This window comes from Sus scrofa, chromosome X (assembly GCF_054392235.1).
Source record: "Sus scrofa isolate SSC_HxYL_T2T_F1_AM1 chromosome X, Sscrofa_HxYL_maternal_Yorkshire_Landrace_v2.0, whole genome shotgun sequence".
NCBI lineage: Eukaryota > Metazoa > Chordata > Mammalia > Artiodactyla > Suidae > Sus > Sus scrofa.
Genome location: NC_139401.1, coordinates 116,983,831 through 117,007,954, shown reverse-complemented (window position 1 = coordinate 117,007,954; position 24,124 = coordinate 116,983,831). Strand labels below are relative to the sequence as shown.

Genomic DNA, 24,124 nt, shown 5'->3' with positions numbered 1-24,124 from the left:
CCAAGAAATGGCAAAAAGACAAAAAAAAAAAAAAAGATATCATTGTCTCATCTAGATCCCTGGAGTTAATGTTTTGTTTTGTTTTTATTGTTTTTAAGTTGTTCCCCCATCCACATCTCAGTTCATGTATCTTCCACCACTTGTATCCGTCCTTATTGCTATTACTTTAATTTGAGTGCTTTTTTTTAACAGTACATGCATAGTTTTAAAAAGACAAATAATTAGAAAGTAATAGGTTGCATACCCACAGATTCTTGAAGAGTGAGGGTTCAAGCAAGAGAAAGTATGCATGTTTGGCGCATATGTACTCATTTTTTTCAAGGTATCCACTTTCAATAGTTTAGCTGTGTTTCTAATAATTCAGTTATTTCTAAATTTTTTACATACTTATTACTGTCTCTTGAATCAGCAATTTTTGCCATTATCTAATGATATCTCCCATCAAAGAATATGAGGCTTTTAGTTTTCTTACACTTAATCCCCTCCCACATCTCTCACTGATCTCAATTTTTGGTTAAATCATATTTGATGTTTTTATTGTAATGACCATAATAAATATTGTTTGCTGATGATGTGCATATTATTATGATGGTAATAATATATAATGGACATATTTTCTTTTTCCTTTTTTTATATATCCAGCAATTTAAATATTTCAGTTTTTAAATTTTGCTTAATTTTATTATTAAGCTCTATAGCCAAGTCTCCTCACACCCCTTTACAGCCTCTTAACTTAATTTTCTACATGGTAAAACTTGTTAGGTAATCTGACAATTTGATTGTTTGTGTGGGGGGGGCAGTCTCCTAGAGACATTCCTCCCGGGAGTGATGTTCTGCCCTACTCTGGCTGGTTGCCCTCTACACCTGTTGAACAGCTATTGCCCTGGGACTTTCCTTTGTCTTTGTATTGTGTTGAATGTCATGTTTCCTGCATTCTTTATCTTCCTTCTTAAGTCTTATATTTTGATGAGTTCTTCCTAAGGAAAAGAGGGTGAATGGGAGGTAAATTTTGTGTCATGTTACTGCTCTTTATTCTTGATGAAAGAATATGCAAGTTCATGGTTGATGGAAATCTTGTTTGGGTATAGAATTCTAAATTGAAAATTATTTTTACTATGACTTTTGAAAGCATTATTCTAACTTGCTTTCTCTTACTCACTCACTCGTTCACCCAGATTTGGGTTTTTTTTTATCTCCAGCATTCTGAAATTTCATGATATGTTGCTCTATTGTAGGGCTTTTTCTTATTCATTATGCTAGGTGCTGGTAGGCCCTTTCAATCTTGAGATTTATGTCCTTTAAAACTAGGAATTTTTCTTGTATTTTTCCCCATTTTTGGCCATGCCTGAGGCATGTAGAAGTTCCCTGGCCAAGGATCGAACACAAGCCACAGCAGCACCGGAGTTGTTGCAGTGACAACGCCAGATCCTTAACCCACTGAGCCACATGGAAAGTCCTCTTGTATTTTTCCTTTGATTATATTCCCTGTCCTTTTTCTCTGTTCTTTTGCTGGGACTTTTATTATGTGAGTTGTACCTTTGAATTGATTTTCTAACAAATTTGTCTTCTTTGTTTAGTATAGGTATATTTTTTGTCTTTTAGTTCCACTTACAGGAAATTTACTCAATTTTGGCATCTGTTTTTCTTTACTGAATTTTGGCTTTTTTTTTTTTTTTTTTTTTTTCTTTTTAGAGCCACACCTGAAGCATATGGAAGTTCCCAGGCTAGGGGTCTAATTGGAGCTGTTGCTGCCCGCCTACACCAGAGCCACAGCAACGCCAGATCCGAGCCACATCTGTGATCTGCACCACAGCTCACAGCAACACCGGATTCTTAAACCACTGAGCGAGGCCAAGGCCAGGGATCGAACCCACGACCTCATGGTTCCTAGTCAAATTCGTTTCTGATGCGCCACAATGGGAACTCCTGTTGTTTATAATATCTTTTGATCTGTTTTGTTGCCTTAGTCTTTCACATTGGAGATTTTAGTCATATTTCTGGTGCTCATTGGTTGTCCATCCATATTTAAGAATGAAGTACTAAAATGCTTCCTAGTAGCTCTGTGTGATTGGTTAGCACTTGTACGATGATGGTATTCACAGTGTGTTCTTTAGTTTCTTCAAGTAGGAAATGTTTAATCTGCTCTGGGATGGAATAAGCCTGACTTAATTATCCTATTCTTATTTCAGCACCTCATCCCTTTTTCCCCTGTCCCTGGTATCCCTGCATCTGGTTCACTTTTTCTAGTATATCTCCCAACTGATGCTTCTTGTTCTCAGTTTATCTCCCTTTTGTTAATACAGAAGTTTGTAGGGAGTTTTCAGATAATATTTAGGTACAGTACTTTTCATGCATATAATCATATTCTAGTTATAAAACTGAAACTCAAGAGTTCCCCATCGTGGCACAGTGGGAACGAATCCAACTAGGAACCATGAGGTTGCGGGTTCAATCCCTGGTCTTGCTCAGTGGGTTAAGGATCCAGCATTGCCGTGAGCTGTAGTATAGGTCACAGATGCAGCTCGGACCTGGCGTTGCTGTGGCTCTGGCGTAGGCCAGCGGCTACAGCTCCGATTAGACCCCTAGCCTGGGAACCTCTATATGCCAAAGGTGTGGCCCTAGAAAAGACAAAAAAAAAAAAAGAAAACTGAAACTCACTTTTATTGGATTTTATTCTTCCTAAAATTTATTGGCCACTGTAAATAACTACTGTCATCCATTATCTATCCAGCTAGCTTAATTTTATTAATTTGTATCTTAGATTGAGCTCTGAGTTTCATACTTTTTATTATCATGTACTACAAATATCAGTTCAGTAATTGCTATTAGGATTGTTAAGGTACGTTTTAAATATCATACTATGTATTGCAAAAAAAGTATTTGAAAAATAAGGTTTGATTCTCTCATTTTGAAAATTAGGTAATTCCAAAATGGCAGAACTGTTCATGGAGTGTGAAGAAGAAGAGCTGGAACCATGGCAGAAGAAAGTAGAAGAAATTCAGGATGAAGATGATGATGAGCTGATCTTTGTTGGAGAGATATCAAGTTCAAAACCAGCCATTTCAAGTAAGCATTTACTTTCATTGAAGCAAAATTTATTATCAGATGTTGTTTCTAATGGAAAAACTTAGGGCTGTCTTATATGTCCTTGTTACTCTGGAGGTGTGAGAGAGGGAGCATAGATGTCAGTAAAAATTTTGTGAGAATCAGAGAGAGGGTATGGTTGGTATTGAGGAAGGAGGTGTGAGAGGTTACAATATCATATGAGCGAAAAGGAAAATATTAACCAAGTTAAAGATTAAGATTACCTAACAGCCTTGTAGGCCTTTTGAGATTGGAAATTTTAATTTTATTGGAGCCAAGTTGCCTGTTTGCCTGCTCATTCGTTAATTTTTTTTTTCTTCCTTAAGTCCAAATGTACCTAGAAAAGAAAGTGTTGGAATGCTTTGCTTTAAAATATCAGACTAAATAAGTTTGTGTTATTCTCTGATGGTACTTCTTACATCCAGGTAACTGCCTCATCAGTGCCATCTTGATTCATGGCTACAGAATGAAAAGGCACTGATCTGTGTACCATCACGGGCTTGGGCTGTAGCATCTGGCCACACCCACCTTCTAGCAACTCCTAATTATATTCACGAAGAATATACAGTGGCCCGATCTTCAGCCCCTGTACTGATGATGCAGGCCATCAACACACTTAATCCTCATGGCTTTCCAGCAGAACTTGTCCAGTACGTTTGCAGATTTCTCTTAGAGTAATTAGACTTGACATTTTTATAATGTTAAAGTGAAGATATTAATGATACTTGTTAAATTCTCCATTAAGAAATGTTAAATTCAGAGGAACAACATGCTGAGTTTCAGTGGAGAAAGTGAAACACTCCTACTTCCTGTGAAGAAACAGATTCTTTCTCATTATATTTACTTTTGTTAAGCTAGGAGAATTTACCAAAGAATGTAGCCAGCATACCAGTGTTTCCTTACTACTATGGCAGTGCATGATAATGTTATTTAGAGAAAAGTTTTTAATTTTCTAAAAGCCTAGTTCTTGCTTCTCTCGACCGTAGACTTGGAATAGCACTTATATTCAGTTTTATCAAAGATACAATAATTTAGCTTAATTCTCGGTATCATTTCTGTGGCAAATTGAGAGATGCTAAATGGAGTGCCTCTTCAATGAAGTAGGAGTGTTGGCATATTTGCTGGTAGAGGAACAGAATATTACATTCTCTTAATTATTGTTTTCTAGTCACTGATTATTTTTATACTGAAATATTACCATATTTCAAAATTATTTAAGTCAGTTAAAGCATGGCAGTTCACACTGGATTTACATCAATTACAGATCACTAGTACTCAGCTAGAATAATGTGTATTAGTTTTAAGTGATTCTATCAAAAAGAAAATTTCGGTTAAATTTCTTTTCTAAATTAACTCAGAACTTAAATTATTCTATTAATACTTTATGTGTGAGCCATAAAATATTTTAGCATATGGAAGATTAGCTAAATATTTATAAAGAGCTACTATAAGAGGGGGAATAAAACTTGCGTTTGATACACCGCAGTCAACCAAAAAATACTATAAGAGTAGCTCTTCAATGGCTTAAGTAAATACTTATCTTGAATTTCTAAATGAAAACAATACCAAGTTGTTTGAATGAGCAGATTTTTCTCCTAGAAGACTTCTATAGTGCTTAGTCATAGAGCACTGCATATAATAAAACAACCCTACTTTTGTGTGACCCTTTAACTTATAGAATTACTTTATGATATCTGGTTCTTTTCTACTTGGAAAAAAGGAATATTTTTGATGTTTTGGGGATTTTTTTTTCTGCTTTGTACGTTCTTCTGATTAGGTAAATTTTAAGTAAATCTCCACTCTTCCATATTTTCATTTGACTCCTTAATAATCTAGAAGTTATGGACTCACATGGGTATAAGAGTGAGCAATCCTAAACTGATCCAGAAGGTCCTATCAGGCTCAAATTGACCTTTGGTTTGGCAGTGGATATGAGATAGTTTTGCAAACTCTAGGTTCAGTTTAGTCTGCAGTCTCTGATAGTATCCCTTTCTGAAGTCAAGAGTAATGGTACAGATAATCTATCAGCTAGCCCATAAGGAAATTTCCAGGCTTTTTAGGGGTGTCAGTGTGGCATGGAGATTGGGGGAGGGCTTGATTTCCAGTCACAGTAATCCAAGTCTATATACAACCCTGTGATCATTAAGAGAAAGGAGTATACTTCAATTACTGGTTTTATATGGATGGATATATTTTTGGAAAGTTATTTCTATTAATATATACTTCATTCAAATAAGAAATTTTAAAATAAATATAATTTTTATAGCTATTTTGAACAGAGGTAATCCCAGCTCATCTTCAAAGGGAATAAAGAATGAGACAGTCAGTCAAGGTATAGTATTATTGTATTATTTTAATTTTAAAGTGATATATTTTGACAAAAGTGATTGTGTAGAAAAATAATCAATATTTATGTGATTTTGAAATACAGGTGTCACTGATGCATTCAAGCCTTCAAGTCAGCACTACAAAGACCCAACATCAAGTCCAGTGGCTGCTTTGCCTAGATTTCATCCTGAATCCAAATCTTCACATAGCTCTGATATTGTTCAGAACGTGTCTAAACCTGTAAGTGTTTCTAAAACTACACTATTAGCTCAGGGACACACTGGATATTATAATGCCCAGTTAGGATTGTGGGCTGTCATAGCTAGTCAACATCCCAGTAGAAACATAATCACTATCAGAAAACATCACCATCTTTATGATAGCTCACCCAATACCCAAAATAATAGCTGCAGGAACTAACTATTCAACCTGTCAATAAATCGGGTAATATACTTAAATTGAATAGGTGTAATATTGAAAGATATGCTATCTGAAGGTGAGGAAAAAGTATAATTAATAAAGAATTGCATAATAGCAAAATTCTTAAGATAGTAAACTGAACTAGGTAGTCTTAATTGGAAAGATTTTTTTCCCAAGGTTATTGTTGCTGTTTATCTTAAAAACACGCTTTCACAGTTTAGTTTTTTAAACTTTTAACAAAAATAATAGATAATAGTAACATTTAACATTTTTCAGGCTGTTAATATGGGTAAGTCTTAGTTCTAAATGCTATGTGTACATTTATCTCTTTTAATTCTTATGACTTCCCTATGAGGTAAGTGCAATTATTCCCCCCATTTTATAGTTGAGGAAACTGAGGCTCAGAGAGTCTAAATAATTCACTCAAGGCCATATGGCTGATAAATGATGGGTCTGGGATTTCAATCCAGGGTCAGCCCAGAGTTTTTAAAATATGCACATACACAGATCCATACATACACTTAAGTATATGCTTTTAAAAATAGAAGCATTGTCTTAGAGCAGTGGTGTATTCCACAGATCACTGAAGTTCCCCTGAGACTCTTTCAAAGGTCTATGAGGTCAAAACCATTGTCATAGTAACACTAAGACATTTGCCCTTTTCACTCTGTCAACATTTGCACCAGTGCTACAAAGGCAGTGGACAGTGAAACTGCTGGTGCCTTAATATGAATCAAGGCAGGGGCACCAAACTGTACTGGTGGTTTTTGTATTGGTGACCACCAAATACACACAGTAGAAAATTTTCACTTTCATTTAAGAATATCCTTAGTTTTCCCATCGTGGCTCAGCAGTTAACGAACCTGACTAGCATCCATGAGGACATGGGTTCGATCCATGGCCTTACTCAATGGGTTAAGGATCCAGCATTGCCATGAGCCTTAGTGCAGGCCGCAGACACAGCTCGGATCCCATGTCGCTGTGGATCTGGCATAGGCCAGCGGCTGGAGCTCCGATTTGACCCCTAGCCTGGGAACCTCCATATGCCAAGGGTGCGGCCCTAAAAAGACCAAAAAAAAAAAAAAAAGAATATCCTTGAAGAAGTAATAAATTCTTTCTAATTTCATTAACTCTCAACCCTTAAATACACTTTTTTTTGTCTTTTGTCTCTTTAGAGCCACATCCGTGGCATATGGAGGTTCCCAGGCTAGGGGTCGAATCAGAGCTACAGCAGCCAGCCTACACCACAGCCACAGATCCAAGCCAATTCTGATGTACACCACAGCTCACAGCAATGCCAGATCCTTAACCCACTGAGCCAGGCCAGGGATCGAACCCACAACCTCATGGTTCCTAGTTGGATTCATTTCTGCTGTGCCATGATGGGAACTCCAGCACTTTTTTTTATATATTCTGTGTGATTAAATAAATAGTATGCATAAAGCATTTTTGTTTCTGCAATATGAAATTCTTCTTTTCTTTTTTTTTTTTTTTTGTCTTTTTTTTGCTATTTCTTGGGCTGCTCCCGCCGCATATGGAGGTTCCCAGGCTAGGGGCTGAATCGGAGCTGCAGCCACCGGCCTACGCCAGAGCCACAGCAACGCTGGATCCGAGCCGCGTCTGCAACCTACACCACAGCTCACGGCAACGCCAGATCGTTAACCCACTGAGCAAGGGCAGGGACCGAACCCACAACCTCATGGTTCCTAGTCGGATTCGTTAACCACTGCACCACGACGGGAACTCCATGAAATTTTTCTTGAGGAAAAGTTCTTATGGTATTGAATTGTAAGCAGAACTAGCTGGGTTTTTTAAAAATAGAATGCCATTTTTATTTGAAAGGATGGCTGACAGAGCACCATGAAGTAATTATTTATTGCCACATAACAATAGTACCAAAAACCTAGCAGCTTAAAGCAATATACACTTATTATTTCATGGCTTCTATGAGTCAGGAGTCAGAGTATGGCTCATCTGGGTCCTCTGCTGGGTTAGGCTACAATCAAGTGTCAGGAAGAGCAGTAGTATCATTTAATAATACTGCCTCCAAGCTCACAAGGTTGTTGGCAGTATCTAGTTCTTTGTGAGGTGTCAGACTGAAGGCATCAGTTTCTTGCTGCTGTCAGCATCCTTAGTTCCTTGCTCTGCAGGCCTTCCTGGCATGACTTGGTTGCTTCATCAAAACCAGCAAGGGAAAGATGGCTGTGTAACACAATCATGTACATCCCATCACTTTTGCCATATTCTCTTGGTTGGAAGCAATCACAGGTCCCGCCCACACTCAAGGGGAACTTATACAAGTGTAAATATCAGGAGGAAATCATGGGGCCCACCTTTAGAGTCTGCCTGCCATACACAGTTTTTCAGTACTCAGGCAAAGTATGCCTGTCATGGAAGAAGACTGGAAAGCTGATATTATTCTTGTCAATAAAATTTGAGCTTTCAAGCAAGAAAAAATAATTCAATTTTGGAAAACTTATATCTGCATCCTGAAACTATTATCAATAATAGTATGAACCCTGGACTAGTAGTCTGAGAAACCTGGATTGAAAATAAGAGACTTGGATGCTGATTCTGTCTTTGTTCCTAAGTAGGGCATTATCACAACCTCTGTGGGCCTCACTTTCTTCATTTCTAAAATGAGAACCTTTACCCAGACCACTGGCTCTCAAACTTGGATCCTCTAAGTATCTATGGGCTGTTTTTAATGTTTTTTAAAAACTTAATAGGTGTGTGTGAAGATTGAAGGCTATCAGAAATGCAAAAATTATTTGATTTTAGCTGGAATCAGATTAACTTATAGTTTTCTCACACTATAATAAGCTGTTTGATATTTAGGAAAAACTAAAGGAAACATCATTATTTAAATGCAGATAGATGAATACCATTCCTGTGTTGAACCCAGGGAGGAAGAATAATAAGGGGAGGTATCTTTCATGTTAGAAAAGCTGGAAACTAGACCTCATCCAAACTCAGAAATTTTTGTGTCTGTGGGCGTGGTTGTTTAATCAAAGTTCCTCAATTAGGTTCCCAATCCTAGGGAGCTTTTTAAAAACAGAGATTTTTGTCAATTGGTCTAGGGTGAGGCCTGGACATAATAGATTAAAAAAAAAAAAACAGAGTTCCCACTGCAGCTCAGTGGTAATGAACCCAATTCGTATCCACGAGGACAAGGGTTTGATCCCTGGCTCCACTCAGTGGGTTAAGGATCGGGTTTTGCCAGGAGCTTCAGTGTAGGTCACAGACATAGCTTGGATCTGGCATGGCTGTGGCTGTGGTGTAGGCCGGCAGCTGTAGCTCCAATTCGACCCCTAGCCTGGGAACTTCCATATGCCACGAGTGTGGCCCTAAAAAGCAAAAAAAACCCAAAACCACAAACAAATGAACAAACCAAAAACAAAGAAAAACAAAAACACCTCTCCAGGCGATTCTAATATGCAGCCACAGTTGAGGACAACAGATATATGTTTTCAAATGAATTTAGAATCTTATGTAAGGGAATTTTCTCTGAAATTTTAAAACTTTTTCATTGTCTTTAACCTCAGTAACTCTTTAGGATAGGCAAGGAGATAATGTTATCCCTTTTAAAGTAACTGTGATATAACTTAAAACTCAGGCTTTGTAATAAGACCAACCTGGGTTCTAATTTCAGCTTCATCATCAGTAACAAGCTGGGTTGTAATGGGAACCTAACTTAACCATCCTTAACTTTAGTTTACCTATTTATAAAATGGAAGATCATATTAGGTCCTCATTAGTACTGTGAAAACTACCTAATGTAATAAATGCAGCACAGATCTCCCTTTTACATAGGATTATGCCCTGATAAACCCATCATAGGTTGAAAATATCCTAAGTCAAAAATACATTTAATACACTTAACCTACCAAACATTGTATGTAGCTTAGAACACTAAACACGCTCAGAACACTTCCATTAGCGTACAGTTGGGCAAAATCATCTAACACAAAGCCTGTTTTATAATAAAATGTTGAATCTTCTCATGTAATTTATTGAATACTATAGAAAGTAAAAACAGAATGGTTGTGAGTATATTGGTTGTTTACCCTCGCGATCCTGTGGCTGACTGGGAGCTGTGGCTCACTGCCCACTACCCAGTATGGAACCATATATCGCTAGCCTCAGAAAAGATCAAAATTTGAAGTATGATTTCTACTGAATGTGTATTGCTTTCACAATGCTGTAAATCTGGGACCATCTGCCTCTTGTGAAAGAGGCAAGTACATTTTAAATAGGCAATAATTGGTGGCTATTATTTTAGTTGCAAAGGTGAATCTCAAAAGTGATTTGCCCAAGGTTCCATAGTTAAATAAATAAACAGGTCTTCCAGATCCCACTCTATCACCTTTTGTACCTTCCCATTGTATTTGATATCTTTCTGAGCTATTTTATGAGATATTTAAAAACCCAACTGCAGAATTATGTTAACAAATTTTTCATTTAATAGTGTATCTGCAAAAATAGTGTATCTGCTGAACCCTTCGTGGTGGTTATCAAACCTGACTAGTATCCATGAGGATTTGGGTTCGATCCCTAGCCTCGCTCAGTGGATTAAGGATCCGATGTTGCCATGATCTGTGGTGTAGGTCACAGACACGGCTCAGATCCCATGTTGCTATGGCTGTGGCTGCGGCGTAGGCCAGCGGCTGGAGCTCCAGTTTGACCCCTAGCCTGGGAACTTCCGTATGCAGCAGGTGCGGCCCTAAAAAAGCAAACAAAAAAAGTGTATCTGCTCTATGAAATAGTGGTACTTAATTGACCAGAGTTATCACCTAGGAAAAGATTTAACGAAGTATTAACTTTATTTGGAGGAACTTCTGTATAAGAACTATTTTGGGAATTGCTAGGGAATATTTTCCATTTTTAAGTGCAAATATTTGGAGAAAATATTTACGTTGTAGTAAGATTGTGCTTGGTTGCAGTAAGTCATATAGCTATTATTGATTTTATAAATGTTAAGGCTCAAATGCAGAAATCTGCCTGTTATGCCTCAAATTCTAGGAATGGAATGGTTTGTGTCACTTCGATATCTGTCTCCATAACTTCTTAACAAGTCTGTGTCAACAGAAAACTTAGTAGCAAAGTAAAATTCTTAATACCCGATTGTCTCTCAACTTGTAAGCACAAAACACGCAAGCAAGATCCTTATATTCCCATGATAAAGGTAATATGTATGGGGTTTGGTGCGGGGGGTGGGTGGGTTGAAAAGAAACAGAAGAGAATTTTGTTTTCTACAGGTGGTTAGTGTGGTACATAGAGTGTATCAATCAGGACTATATTTTATACACAGATATCTGTTTCTCTTTTTTCACTGAACTTTATATTGGGAACATTTCTCTTTGTCATTGGTTATTTCTCAAAACCACAATTTTGCATGAGAGTCTATAATTTAGTTAACCATTCTGCCATTGTTGGGCATACAGGTTTTTAATTTTTGCTATTAGAAATCATTCTCTATTAAATATTTTCATTTCTTTAGCATAAATTCTTGGAAATGGAATATTTAGAATAATTGGATCAAAGGATATGAACTTTTTCAAGACCTTGATAGATAGAAACTACCAAAATTTTCTTGTAAAAAAGTTGTACCAGAATTTAACCTCCAGGAGTTCCCTGGTGGCTCAGCAGGTTAAGGATCCAGTGCTGTCACTGCTGAGGCTTGGGTCTCTGTTGTGACAAGGATTCAATCCCTGGCTTGGGAACTTCTGCATGCTGCAGGGACAACAACCCCCCTCCCCAAAATATATATATATATATATAAAACCTATACTTTGCTAGCAATATTATCATTATTTTTTAATTTTAACTATTTAAAATTAATTTTACATTTCTAGAAAAATTACAAAAACAATCCAGAAAGTTCTCATATACCCTTTACCCAATAGATGCTAACTTTGATAGCTAGTAATAATTATCTTTATGTTTTATAGCTTATTAGTAATTGAATTATTAAGGTTATCTTTATAGTATTGACCTACAGTTAAATTTACCTTTATAAAACTTTATTAAACAAAATAATTACAACTTTACAGGATTTTACAAAAAATTCATCACAAGATGAATCGGATGATTCTTCAGATACACTGTTCGACTTGACCCAGGATACAATACCACTGTCCCAAGATGGATCAACAATTTATATAGAAGGTTTGGTTTAGTATTTTACAAATGTAATAAAAAGGGACCTGATGAATATACATATGCATTGAATTTCTATTTTGAAGCCCAGATCTTCATGTTACATTTTTCATATGTGATAAAATGGAAGCTAATCACTCCTCTATGCCTTTCTTGAGTGATTTTATATAAAATTGTATTTAATGGTAGAATACTTTTATTATATTCTTTGAGCGCCATCCACTGAAAAATCTTAATATAATTTCTGTGAGTCAGGGAAGTTCTCTGATAACCTAATGTTATGGGGTTTTTAAAAGTATTATTTGGAAGGCCATTAGCATGAGAAAAAAAGTACATGGTTATAGTTAATGTCTTAATAGACTAGAGTCTTTCTATCCAAATGAATGTTGTAGACATGATAGCTAAATGTGATTATAGAATAGTATTATAAAATAGCAGGACTGAAGAAATATTGATTTGCACATAGTAAGTACTCAGCCATTGAAGGAATGGTGAAAATTTCCTGTTAAAGAAGAATTACAATTCTTTGACTGAATACCATAACAAAGTTATTCACTAATCTGAAATAAATAAAATAGTATGCCATGAAGGAGGTTTTTTTAAGTGAGGTTGATTTACAGTGTTGTGCCAATTTCTGCTATATAGCAAAGTGACCCAGGTATACATAAATACATTCTTTTCCTCATATCTAGTCAAAGAATTGCCTATAATCAAAGTGATCACTGTTTCTGTATTAGCAAATTTGAGATAGTTCACTTAATGGAGAAAGGTACACAGAAATTTTTGTGAGTGTTTAAGTTGTTTACTAACAAATAAGTATATATTTACCAAATCAAAAAAGAAATGTATAGTAATAGTGTACCAAAAATATTTTCCCTTGATAATACTTGGTTTGGTATTTCCCTAATCTAGGTGTCACTTATCTAATTATTAAAATAGCTAAGAACCAAAATAAATGATAAAATATATGTCTGAAATTTGATTTTACAAAATACACAATGTTTATTCATAGAAAAAAATCTAAAATATTTTTTGTTTGTTTTTTTAGGGCTGCACCCACAGCATGTGGAGGCTCCCAGGCTAGGGGTCGAATCAGAGCTGCAGCTGCCAGCCACAGCCACAGCAACGCCTGATCAGAGCTGCATCTGTGACCTACACCACAGCTCACTACAACACCAGATACTTAACCCACTGAGCGAGGCCAGGGATCGAACCCACCTCCTCATGCATACTAGTCGGGTTCGTTACCCCTGAGCCACAATGGGAACTCCAAATCTAAATTCTTGAAGCTTCTGCTCTCTCTCTCTCTCTCTAAGGTGTTAAACTCTAGAGAGTGAAACTTTGCCCTGATGGTAAACAGGGTTATAGTTGATTAGGAAGATACAGGCTTGAGCCTCTGTTCTAAATATTTTTTTATAGCCTGTATTGTCACCTAACCTCTTTACACCTCAATTTTCTCATATTATTAAAATAGTTTTTTTTCACATGATGCATTTTTTTCTCCAGACCTGAAATCAGCCATTTAGCTATATAATTTTGATTCTTGCTCTCCTTATCTCAGGACTTTTTTGAGACTCCAATGAGATAAGTGAGAAGTGAAAAATGCATTAAAACTTTAAAGGACTTGACATTGTTAGAATGGTAATTATGAATGATAATATGTACTGTGTTCAGAAGCATAATTAGTGGATTCCTTTCAAGGATAATCATTGCCTCTTAGAAAAGTCTGGATCTGAACTTGATTTTGAAGAATGTGAATAGAATTTTTCTTTTTTTTTTTTTTCATGGCTACACCCATGGCATATGGAAGTTCCTGGGCTGGGGCTTGACTCCGAGCCACGCTGCAGCTGCAGCAGCCCCAGATCCTTTAACACACTGCTCCCATGGGGGTTTGGGATGGAAATGCTATAAAATTTGCTTGTGATGATCGTTGTACAACTATAAATGTAATAAAATTCATTGAGTAATACCAAAAAAAACACTGCACCCAGCCAGTGACTGGGGCAACCCGAGCCACTGCAGTCAGATTCTTAACTCACTATGCCACAGCGGGAACTCCAAGAATAGGATTTTTATTGGCACTGTTGAGGAGCGAACAGCACAAGCTAAAGGCAACAGGGGTAATAAGTTAAAGAATCAGAATTTAAAACGGTTGAGATCAGAGAGATTTTATTTAAATTGGAGATTTTTTCATTCTTTAAAAAATTATATATAAAACAGCCTACTAGATAACCAGTTGCCTAGTCCAAAATGCCAGCACTCATTTTTTGTTCAGTTAACCTAAGCATATGAGAGGAATGTTAGTCTGATTACACAGAAATCAGTCCCAAGTGCCTTCAGTATAGCTGTCAGTAATCATGCTTGAAGATGGAAAAAAAAAATCATTACTCTGTTATCTCAAAGGATGGAACACGGGTGTGACAGAGGAGCCCGCTAATGCAATTTTCTTATTTTCCTGGCATACGTCCATTCTGCTTCTCCTATTAATATACTGTTGGGAGCATTAAAATATGTGCAGTTTTAGAATCTTTATCACAAAGTACAGTTGCATCTTGTTTTCAAAAGGGACTTTTTCTGAGTTTGCTTATAGACTTTTTCTGAGTTTGGTAAATAGCCCCACCTCTCTTGCAAATGCCCTGAATTACATAATTCTTTAGCCTTTAAGGTGATGGTCTTCAGACTCAAAACTATTCTTAACATGAAATCTCTATTCAAACCAAATTTTATGTAAAAGTCTAATTTTTTAAAAAAGGTAAAAAGAATTTTTTCTTTGATATGCCCACTGAATTAAACTAAACCATTAGGCTCAGGGGAACGTAGTTTTGAAAGCCATCATACTAACTCCAAGTTTTCGTGTGAACGAGTGAGGTATTGTCATTCAAGATATTCAAGATTAGTTGTTTCTGGGAGTTCCCTTCGTGGCATAGTGGTTAACAAACCCCACTAGGATCCACGAAGATGTGGGTTTGATCCCTGACCTAGCTCATTGGTTTAAGGATCCAGCGTTGCTGTGAGCTGTGGTGTAGGTCACAGACATGGCTCAGATCCCGTGTTGCTTGTGGCTGTGGCGTAGGCCGGCAGCTACAGCTCGGATTAGACCCCTAGCCTGGGAACCTCCGTATGCCGTGGGTGGTGCCCTAAAAAGAAAAAAAAGTTGTTTCTACCTTGCACATTGGAATTAAACAGATAATTTAAACTATCCATCAGGTTGTTAAGTGGAAAAAGAACCAACTCAGTTTTCCATTAAATATTTTAAGATATTTTTTAGTATCTTATGCAGTTTCTATATTTCTTTATTTGAAAGCATCTTGAGAATTTTCTTGCTTAAAAAGTTTATTTCATGAATTGTTTAAGTCGTGTAGTCCATAATAGCTGGTTTATGCAATTTATTTCTACCTATAGATCATATAAAGTTTAGTCATTCTTTATTGCCACTTGTATGATATAATAATTCAATTATATTACCTTTAATTTATCTCCAAAGTATTTTTCCTTAATTTTAAATGTAAGGCCATTTTAATAGCATTTGTAAGCAGTATTCTGTACTAAAGCAATTTCAAATATCTTTCCCACTATTTTAATCATTGTAGGTCTAGATGAAACTCTGCCTATAATAAAACGTTCTTCTATTTCTAAAGTAAACAGTGTTAATCCAAAAAAGCCAAAGACCGGCGAAAGTGTTTCTGAAATAAAACCTTGTTCTTCATTGTCTTTAATTAACTTTCCTTCAGTGACATCCTCCCATGTTATGCTGTCAAAAGGTAAATATGAATCTGGTCTATAAAAAAGAAATTGTATTATTTATACATGAATTTCAGAAATTGTGATTAATTTTAAAACTGTTATTACTGCTTGTGTTTAAGGTTTAAAAAAGAAGAATTTGAGTCATAAAAGTCCTTAATTTATTTTAGGTACAAATGCCTCATCAACTCCCCCTAAAACTGGAACACCTTTTCTAAGATCTTGTCCAAAGTGCAATGTTCAGTTCAATCTTTTGGATCCTTTGAAATATCACATGAAGGTAAAACTTTCAAATTTTGATTTTTAAAAATATTCACAAATCTCTGAAAATACAATAAATGCTATTATGTCCAGATAGTTAGAGACGTCTTCTAAGTGCTATTTTTATGTAACTTAAGTAAACATTGACATTCATAATGATTATATGAGATTTTAAAATCCTTCCCAATCATTAAATTTTAAAAATCAAGTTTACATATACCATAGTATATGCATGTTATATTTTAACGTTTAATGAAATAACGTATTAATCATGATATTTTATTAACTAGGTTATGCCATTCTTCGAATTTCTTGTATAGTTGCTATAAGTTAATTCTATCATTATATTGGTATAAGAAACTCTTGAAATTAGGTTTTAGGTAATTTTCAAAGTACTAACAAAAATATTTTCAAATATTTTAGTAGATATTACAGTGTCCTGTGTGTCTGTGGAAAGATAGTCTGTAATTTTTTTTTTTTTTTTTTTTTTTTTGTATACCTAGTGTAAATGGCAGGAAGGGGGAAAGGAGGCAAGAAAAAAGGCAATGTAAGAATATATGCAGGAAAAAGGGATGAGAAGAATGCAAAACAAAGAAAGCCATTTAGGAAATTTTAGTGCTATTTTGAAGATCAGCAATTTCTTCACTGAAATTCAGCATTTTACCAAAAAGAAAATGATTCTTGGAGTTCCCGTTGTGGCTCAGTGGTTAATGAACCCTACTAGTATCCATGAGGATGCGGGTTCAATCCCTGGCCTTGCTCAGTGGGTTAAGGATCTGGTGTTGCTGTGAGCTGTTGTGTAGGTCGCAGACGAGACTCCAGATCTGGTGTTGCTTTGGCTGTGACGTAGGCTGGCTCCTGCAGCTCTGATTCAACCCCTAGCCTGGGAACCTCCATGTGCCACGGGTGCGGCCCTAAAAAGACAAAAGAAAAAAAAAAGGATCCTCTTTATCTTGGGCAAAATTATATTTGATCTGTCACTATTTCCACCTCCCAGTGTGTGACTCCTAAGTGGTCTTTGGGCTTTGGTTTTAAAAGTAAGAAGTAACTTCTACAAGTGCTTTAAGGTCTCCTATTTATGTAATATTGTGTATACTTGATGTTCTTATATTTTGCATCATAGATGGAGAAAAGACTGAGCTTGTTAGTTATCTTTATTTAATTTGGGGGTAATATAGTCACATGATTCAAAAAGTATAAGAAAGTTACAGTGAAAAATCTCACCACTGTCTTCTGTTTGCCTGGTTCCCAATACAACTCACAAAGGAAATTCTTTTTATTAATTTGTTTTGTATTCTCTTTGACTTTCTGCATATAGAGGCACACATGAATGTTCTTATTTTCCATCTATTAATATACACAAATCATAGCATATTATATAGCCTTCTGCACCTGGACAAAGTGGCAAACATTCTCTAAAATGTAGCTTTTATTTATTGCTTGTGATTAAAACCATGAGAGACTATCTTTCCACATGAGCTGGCCCTTATTATAAACACGGAATCATTTTTTGGTATCTACTTTTTAAAAGAACTATAATCAAGGCTTATACTTTTTTCTCCTTCAGCGTTGTTGTCCAGACATGGCAAATGCATTTTTGGAAATGATTAAAGTAGAACTTTCAAGTACTGAAAATAAAAATAAGACTGGTGCAGAGAAAGGAAAATTGATTATGTTAGTTAGTGACTTTTACTATGGAAGACATGAAGGAGCTGCTGATGATGAACAGAAGACTTACACAACCTTTAAATGCTTCAGTTGCTTGAAAGTTCTTAAAAATAATATTAGGTATGTAAAAACTAATTTCTATTTATGTTTGAAAATTGGGATGCTACGGATGCAAGTATCGTATTTCTTTGTCTGTGCCATCCTAGATAAGCGATTTTAATTCTTTCTACTAAGAATAAAGACAGATTTTCATGTTGAAAAACTTTTGTCCTTTCTTGTATTTTTTAGGAGTTTGACACTTGGATTCATTTAGTTGTAGATCTTTCAGATAGCTTAAGAAAGGACAAAACTTATTTTAACCGAGGTAAAAACCACTTTTCTTTGTATTTGTCATTGAACTAGGAATTTCCATGAGATATTTTTATTTTTAGCTGCTTCTGAATCTTACTTTTCCTATCACAAAAACAACCTCTTTATCCAATTTGACCTCCTCCATATTTGTCTTATTTAATGCTCTAATTTTACCTTGCAGAGAAGGTGATTTTTTTTCACTTTCTTTAGAGAAGTACCAGTTCTATGAAATATATACTTTAATTTTATAATTCAACACAGTTTCTTTCTTTTTTTTTTTTTTTTTTTTTTGTCTTTTTAGGGCCACACTGAGGCATATGGAGCTTCCCAGGCTAGGGGTCGAATCACAGCTACAGCTGCCAGCCTACACCACAGCCACAGCAATTCGGGATCCAAGCTGCATCTGCAACCTATACCCCAGCTCATGGCGACGCCCAATCATTGACCCACTGAGCAAGGCCAGGTATCAGACCCTTGTCCTCATGGATACTAGTCAGATTCTTTTACACTGAGCCACGATGGGAACTCCATCAATACATTTTCAAGTAATGTTTTAATTCTCAATGGAATTTAAACATTTATACATGTATGCTTTAAATTTTAGGAGCTTGTACTTTTCAGTCATTGAGTTACATGACATATATCTATCATCCTAAGTGAGAAAGTAACAAAACAAAGTAACAAGATATATTAATTCTTATTTTTTAATTGGCTATATAGCCTGACATTGTTTTTCCAACACTGTATTATAGAAAAATTTCAAATAGTCAACAAAGTTGAAAAATTTTTACAGTGAACATCTTTGTATATTTACCGCCTCAATTCTACCATTAGCATTTTACTGTATATTTGCATTACCACATATCTATTCGTCCATAGACCCATCTGATCTTTTTATACTTTTCAGAGTAAATTGCAGACATCAGTGCACTTCCTTTAGGTGAGATATAAATGTATATATGTCTGTACCTGTATTGTGACACACACATGCATATAAACTTTTAAAAATATTTCCCCTTGGGGAGTTCCCATTGTGGCTCAGCGGGTTATGAACCCTACTAGTATCCATGAGGATGCAGGTTCGATCCCAGGCTTTGCTCAATAGGTTAAGGATCCGGTGTTGCCGTGAGCTGTGGTGTAGGTTGCATATGCGGCTCCAATCCTGTGTTGCCGTGGCTGTGGCGTGATGTAGGCTGGCAGCCGCAGCTCTGATTCAACCCCCTAGCATGGAAACTTCCATATGCTTCAGGTGTCACCCTAAAAAGCCAAAAAAAAAAAAAATTATTTACCCTTGAAAACCGTCATTTGTAACTAGCATTCTTAAACATTCTATAGGTAGGTCATTTCTAAGCCCAGCATTTATTTTATTGGTGAATTCTTGGGTCCAAAATGAAGTACATAGGAAAAACACTGAAATATACTGTAATATAAGCCTAAGACAAAAAAGAAAAAGCCTAAAACAATTATGAATGCTGCATTTATGTTAGCACTTACAGTTTTCAAAGATCTTTCACATACATTATTCACATGTTTTCACAATTCTTTACCTCCATTTATCAAGCCCTAGCAGTCATCAGTTGCTATTGGTCCCAGTAGCTTAACTGAAGAGAAATTATGCTTTGAGATGTATCACTGAAACAGTGTCACTACAGAACTCTGTGACCTCCTTCCATATTATCATTCTTATAGTACAGTACATCAGAAAATAATGTCAGTAAATTTGGTAAAATGCATAGAAAAGTGGTTCACTGGTTAAGTTCCTTGTTAAATAATATGCATATGATATTAGAAGTTCTTTCAGCATTAGCTTTTTTACTTTTCTTTAAGATTATCCCATTTAATATTAAATTTGAAATTTTCTTTTTTTTTTCTTTTCAAAAGACTAGCTGGCTGCAGATTTCTAGATTGTCAGAATATCTGGAAATTTTAAAATAACCATATTTTGTAATAGCTGGGAATGGAATTTTGTGGCATTTTTAACATACTATTTAGTAACTGAAACCAAAACAGTAAACACTGAATAACCAAAGACATTATCTGTGTTAACATCTTACCTTAATGGTAAAAACTAGGATGGCAAATTGATGGTTTTAAGGGATGGTTGCAGCTAATAGCTCAAGATTTCTCCTCTCTGCCCTGTCAACATATTCTAGGATTTTTTTCCTATATTGAGTGTCACCAAAACCAGCTAGGGCTATTTTATTCTATAAATAGCTTTTTGAGGGATTTTCTTTTTTTCACATCGCTGTCTACTGATTTGAGAAGTCTGAGCTGCTGATGGAGGCAGGGTAATAATTGAGTGATAGTTTTTTGATTAACAGATTATTTTATACAAATAGATTTTACTAAAGTTGTAAACTGAAAGGTTAATGGCTCATGACCTTTATATGTAAATATTTAGGCAAGACTAGGATTTTTAAATATATTTTAATAGAGATGATGTTAAAATGAAAGGAAGAAAAAAGATATTTCAAAGTATACCATAAGCAGTTTGAAAGAGAAGTGGCGTTTTGGAGGTGTATAGAGATAAATGTTAAAACCTCCATAATGATCACTGTCTAGGTTGCTGACATTATTATTTCATTTCAAGATTATTTCCTTTAGGGACTCACAGTGAATAGCTCTTTATATTTGACCCAGACTTAAAATTGTTATTTCAATCAAATCAGTTTACGTTGAAATTCAGTAAAAGAGTTCAGTAAGCCCTTTGAAATAGATATGCCTGTCTATATTGTACTCTCTGCCATTGAAGGTCATAGTTCCTTCTCCTAAGAAGCCTTTTAGGGAATCTGACATAGCAGCATGTAGAACTAAAAATGGACAGTGCTACAAAGGGCAGAGTCTGCTAGTTAAAATGAACCATTTGTGCTAACAGTAAACCCATATCATAAACAAACAATTCTTGTAATTATAGGTATTAAAATTTCTATTACATGCATTTAGAACTAAGACACAAATAAAAATACTAAACATTTGTCTTTTAAGCAGCTGAAAGCTATTGTATACCTTAAAGGCCGTCAAAAGATTTCTCTCATGATTCTGTAGCTGCTTTTAGTGGTAGAGTTTCCCTCCTTTGAGTATTTTATCTTATAATATAAATAGTGTCTCATGTATGGAAAATTTGCCTCCTGCTTTTCTTTACAAAAAAATCTTAATCTGAAACAATGGTGAAAAAGCAAATTCATGGTATTTCATAGTAATTACATTAATGGATTATTTTAAAACAAAGGTGCGAAGAAAAATGTTTACCGATCCACTTAATGAAAGTGACTATTTGAAGTACATACTTTTCTAGAGGACTTTTTGGCTTTGGAAGTGTTATTTTAAGTAATACACTGCATCTTTAACATTCAGGTTCAGATACTGCTTTGTGAGATTTGCCTTTGGTTATAAATTTAAATGTTTGCACCTGTTGACAATGATTTATAGATTTATGAATCACATGAAACATCATTTGGAACTTGAGAAGCAGAACAGTGAGAGCTGGGAAAGCCACACCACCTGCCAGCACTGCTATCGTCAGTATCCCACACCATTCCAGCTGCAGTGTCACATTGAGAGTACACACACTCCCCATGAGTTTTCTAGTAAGTCACAATTTTATTAAAGTCCTGAACATTAATGATTTTGGTTGTCTAAACTAGGAGGAATCCTTAAGAATTCTGATGGGATAATAAGAACCAGAAATAGACTTTGTATTTAGGGGGCAAAGTTGAAAAACATTTTAACTTGTTATAAACTTCAGTAAAATCACTTACTAAAATTGAAGTCCCTCTTGTAAATTGAAACTTCCTTGGCATATAACTCATGCACTGTATGTAGAGGTCAGATTAGAAAATTCAGATTCCCTGATTTGCAAATATGAAATCAGTGGCCTGAGTTTACACTCTAATAAGAAAAGTAACTACAGTGGTAGTTAAAATTATGGAGTCTGGAGCTAGACAGCTTGAATTCAAATCCCAGCTCTGCCTCTTAATACAGCTTTAAGATGTCAGGCAAGTTACTTAATCTGTGCCTCAGCTTCCTCATCTGAAAAATGGGGATTAGATAAGCAGCACCACTCTCAGTGATGGTATGAGAATGAAACAAGCCAAGGTACGTGAAGTCCTTAGAACAGTGTTACAAAGTTAACAACTATAGAATTGTTGGATTTACCATCACCACTACTATTATTATACTTGTTGCTATTGTTATGGATGTACCAACTGAATCTGATTTATATACATCCTTAAAGTGGCATAATGTGTTTTTTTTTTCCACTTTCAGCTATTTGTAAAATCTGTGAATTATCATTTGAAACAGAACATACTCTGTTACAACATATGAAGGATACTCATAAACCCGGTGAAATGCCATATATTTGCCAGGTACCCACATTTTATCATGTATTTAAGTGTTTGTTTAATTTTCATGAGCCATAAAATACTTTATTCTTTTGATTTTTTTTTTTACCATTTAAATAAAAATGAGTTACTAAAATGAAGACCTTGTTCCATATGGAAACTCCATTGGTTTTAACTCATGTATATGGGGGTGTTGGGTTGGATTGGACCTGTGGGTCACAGTTTGCTGACCCCTGTACTAGACAAACAAAAATCCATGCTGGAGAAAGACAGATATATGGACTTTCTTACCATGAAGGGAAGCATATAGATGTGCCAGAGAAATAGGAAAAACTGTTATGGGGAACTCAACTAAAGGCTTTGGGGGCCAGTATTTTTCCAGAATTTGAAGTGGTTCCCAGTAAGATAGGAAGATAAAGATAAATTGTCTCTGTTATAGCCTGGATGCTATTTAAAATCCAAAGAAGAGACTACTCCATGTTATGTGGCAGGAAAAACTTCATAGGTCAAGAGGTGCCAGAGTCTGAAAATTCAAGTCAAGATGGGAGACAGTAGATCTGAAAAGAGAATCTGCTTATGTTTATGAATATATCCCTAAACTTTGAAAGACAGCTTTTCTATTTCAAAGATTGTCTTTATTACTTGCAGTAACAGGATTCTTGGTTATATGGGCAGCAGAGCTGAATTAGTAGTACATAATATTACTCTGAACATATGATTTATCATTGTTACATTGATACGATTACATATCAATTATAAATTTTCAAGTTAAATCAAATCTTCTTTATATTTCTAGGTTTGCCAGTTTAGATCATCAACATTTTCTGATGTAGAAACTCATTTTAGAGCATCCCATGAAAATACTAAGAACTTGCTATGTCCATTTTGCCTCAAAGTTAGTAGAATGGCAACCCCCTACATGAATCATTACATGAAGCATCAGGTGAGATTTTTTTTTTAGCAGTTCTTATTTGTTCATTTTGTCTTATATATATACATAAAATTTAGGACATCGGTTAGATTTGTTCTAGAAGGAAAGCAAAGTTGTTCCAAAGGACACAATTTACAATTTATGCTGAAATACTTGTGAAACATCCACATCTTTTCCTTGTCTGCTTTCTGGTGATGATGAGACTCATGAATAGTGAAAATTCTGAAAGATTAGTAGAAATAAGATGATTAGGAGTTCCCGTCGTGGTGCAGTGGTTAATGAATCCGACTAGGAACCATGAGGTTGCGGGTTCGGTCCCTGCCCTTGCTCAGTGGGTTAACAATCCGGCGTTGCCGTGAGCTGTGGTGTAGGTTGCAGATGCAGCTCGGATCCCGCATTGCTGTGGCTCTGGTGTAGGCCGGCGGCTACAGCTCCGATTGGACCCCTAGCCTGGGAACTTCCATATGCGGCCGGAGCGGCCCAAGAAATAGCAAAAAGACAAAAAAAAAAAAAAAAAAAAAAGAAATAAGATGATTAGAGTGGAGGGGAACAGGAAAGATGAGTGGAATGTTTACATTGGATATTTTAAGGGTCTAGGAGTGGTTGAGAATGAGAGTGATTTTAAAGGTAGTCAAGAGCAGGGAAAAGGATAAATTTGAACTGAGGAAGATAAGATCAAGGATTCAGTCTCCTGTTTTCCTCTTTCTCTTCAAACTTTGTTTCCACTTCCTAGCCCACTTTTTATCATGAGAAGACATGTGATTGTCATCAGTGACCCAGGATGGTCTCTTGTAGCAGCCAGTGACAAAGGGAACAGAAATGACACTTATTTCTAAAT

General features: G+C 35.7%; 1 protein-coding gene across 11 annotated transcripts in view; it reads left to right on the top strand.

Moving 5' to 3' along the window:
* The window catches only part of ZNF280C (zinc finger protein 280C), a 60,614-nt gene that overhangs the window by 12,938 nt on the left and 23,552 nt on the right, over positions 1-24,124 (top strand). For 2 of the 11 annotated variants that reach the window (XM_005673903.4, XM_003135372.5), the window contains exons 4-13: positions 2,920-3,066; positions 5,351-5,416; positions 5,516-5,652; positions 11,886-12,000; positions 15,582-15,752; positions 15,903-16,012; positions 17,561-17,781; positions 21,442-21,599; positions 22,279-22,379; positions 23,152-23,298. In XM_005673903.4, the coding sequence (XP_005673960.1) occupies positions 2,920-3,066; positions 5,351-5,416; positions 5,516-5,652; positions 11,886-12,000; positions 15,582-15,752; positions 15,903-16,012; positions 17,561-17,781; positions 21,442-21,599; positions 22,279-22,379; positions 23,152-23,298 (1,373 nt within the window). Of the gene's footprint in view, positions 1-2,919; positions 3,067-5,350; positions 5,417-5,515; positions 5,653-10,854; positions 11,018-11,885; positions 12,001-15,581; positions 15,753-15,902; positions 16,013-17,560; positions 17,782-17,949; positions 18,034-21,441; positions 21,600-22,278; positions 22,380-23,151; positions 23,299-24,124 lie in introns of those variants that run through there. The other 9 variants (XM_021079648.2, XM_005673904.4, XM_085008795.1 and 6 more) reach the window with 5 other exon arrangements.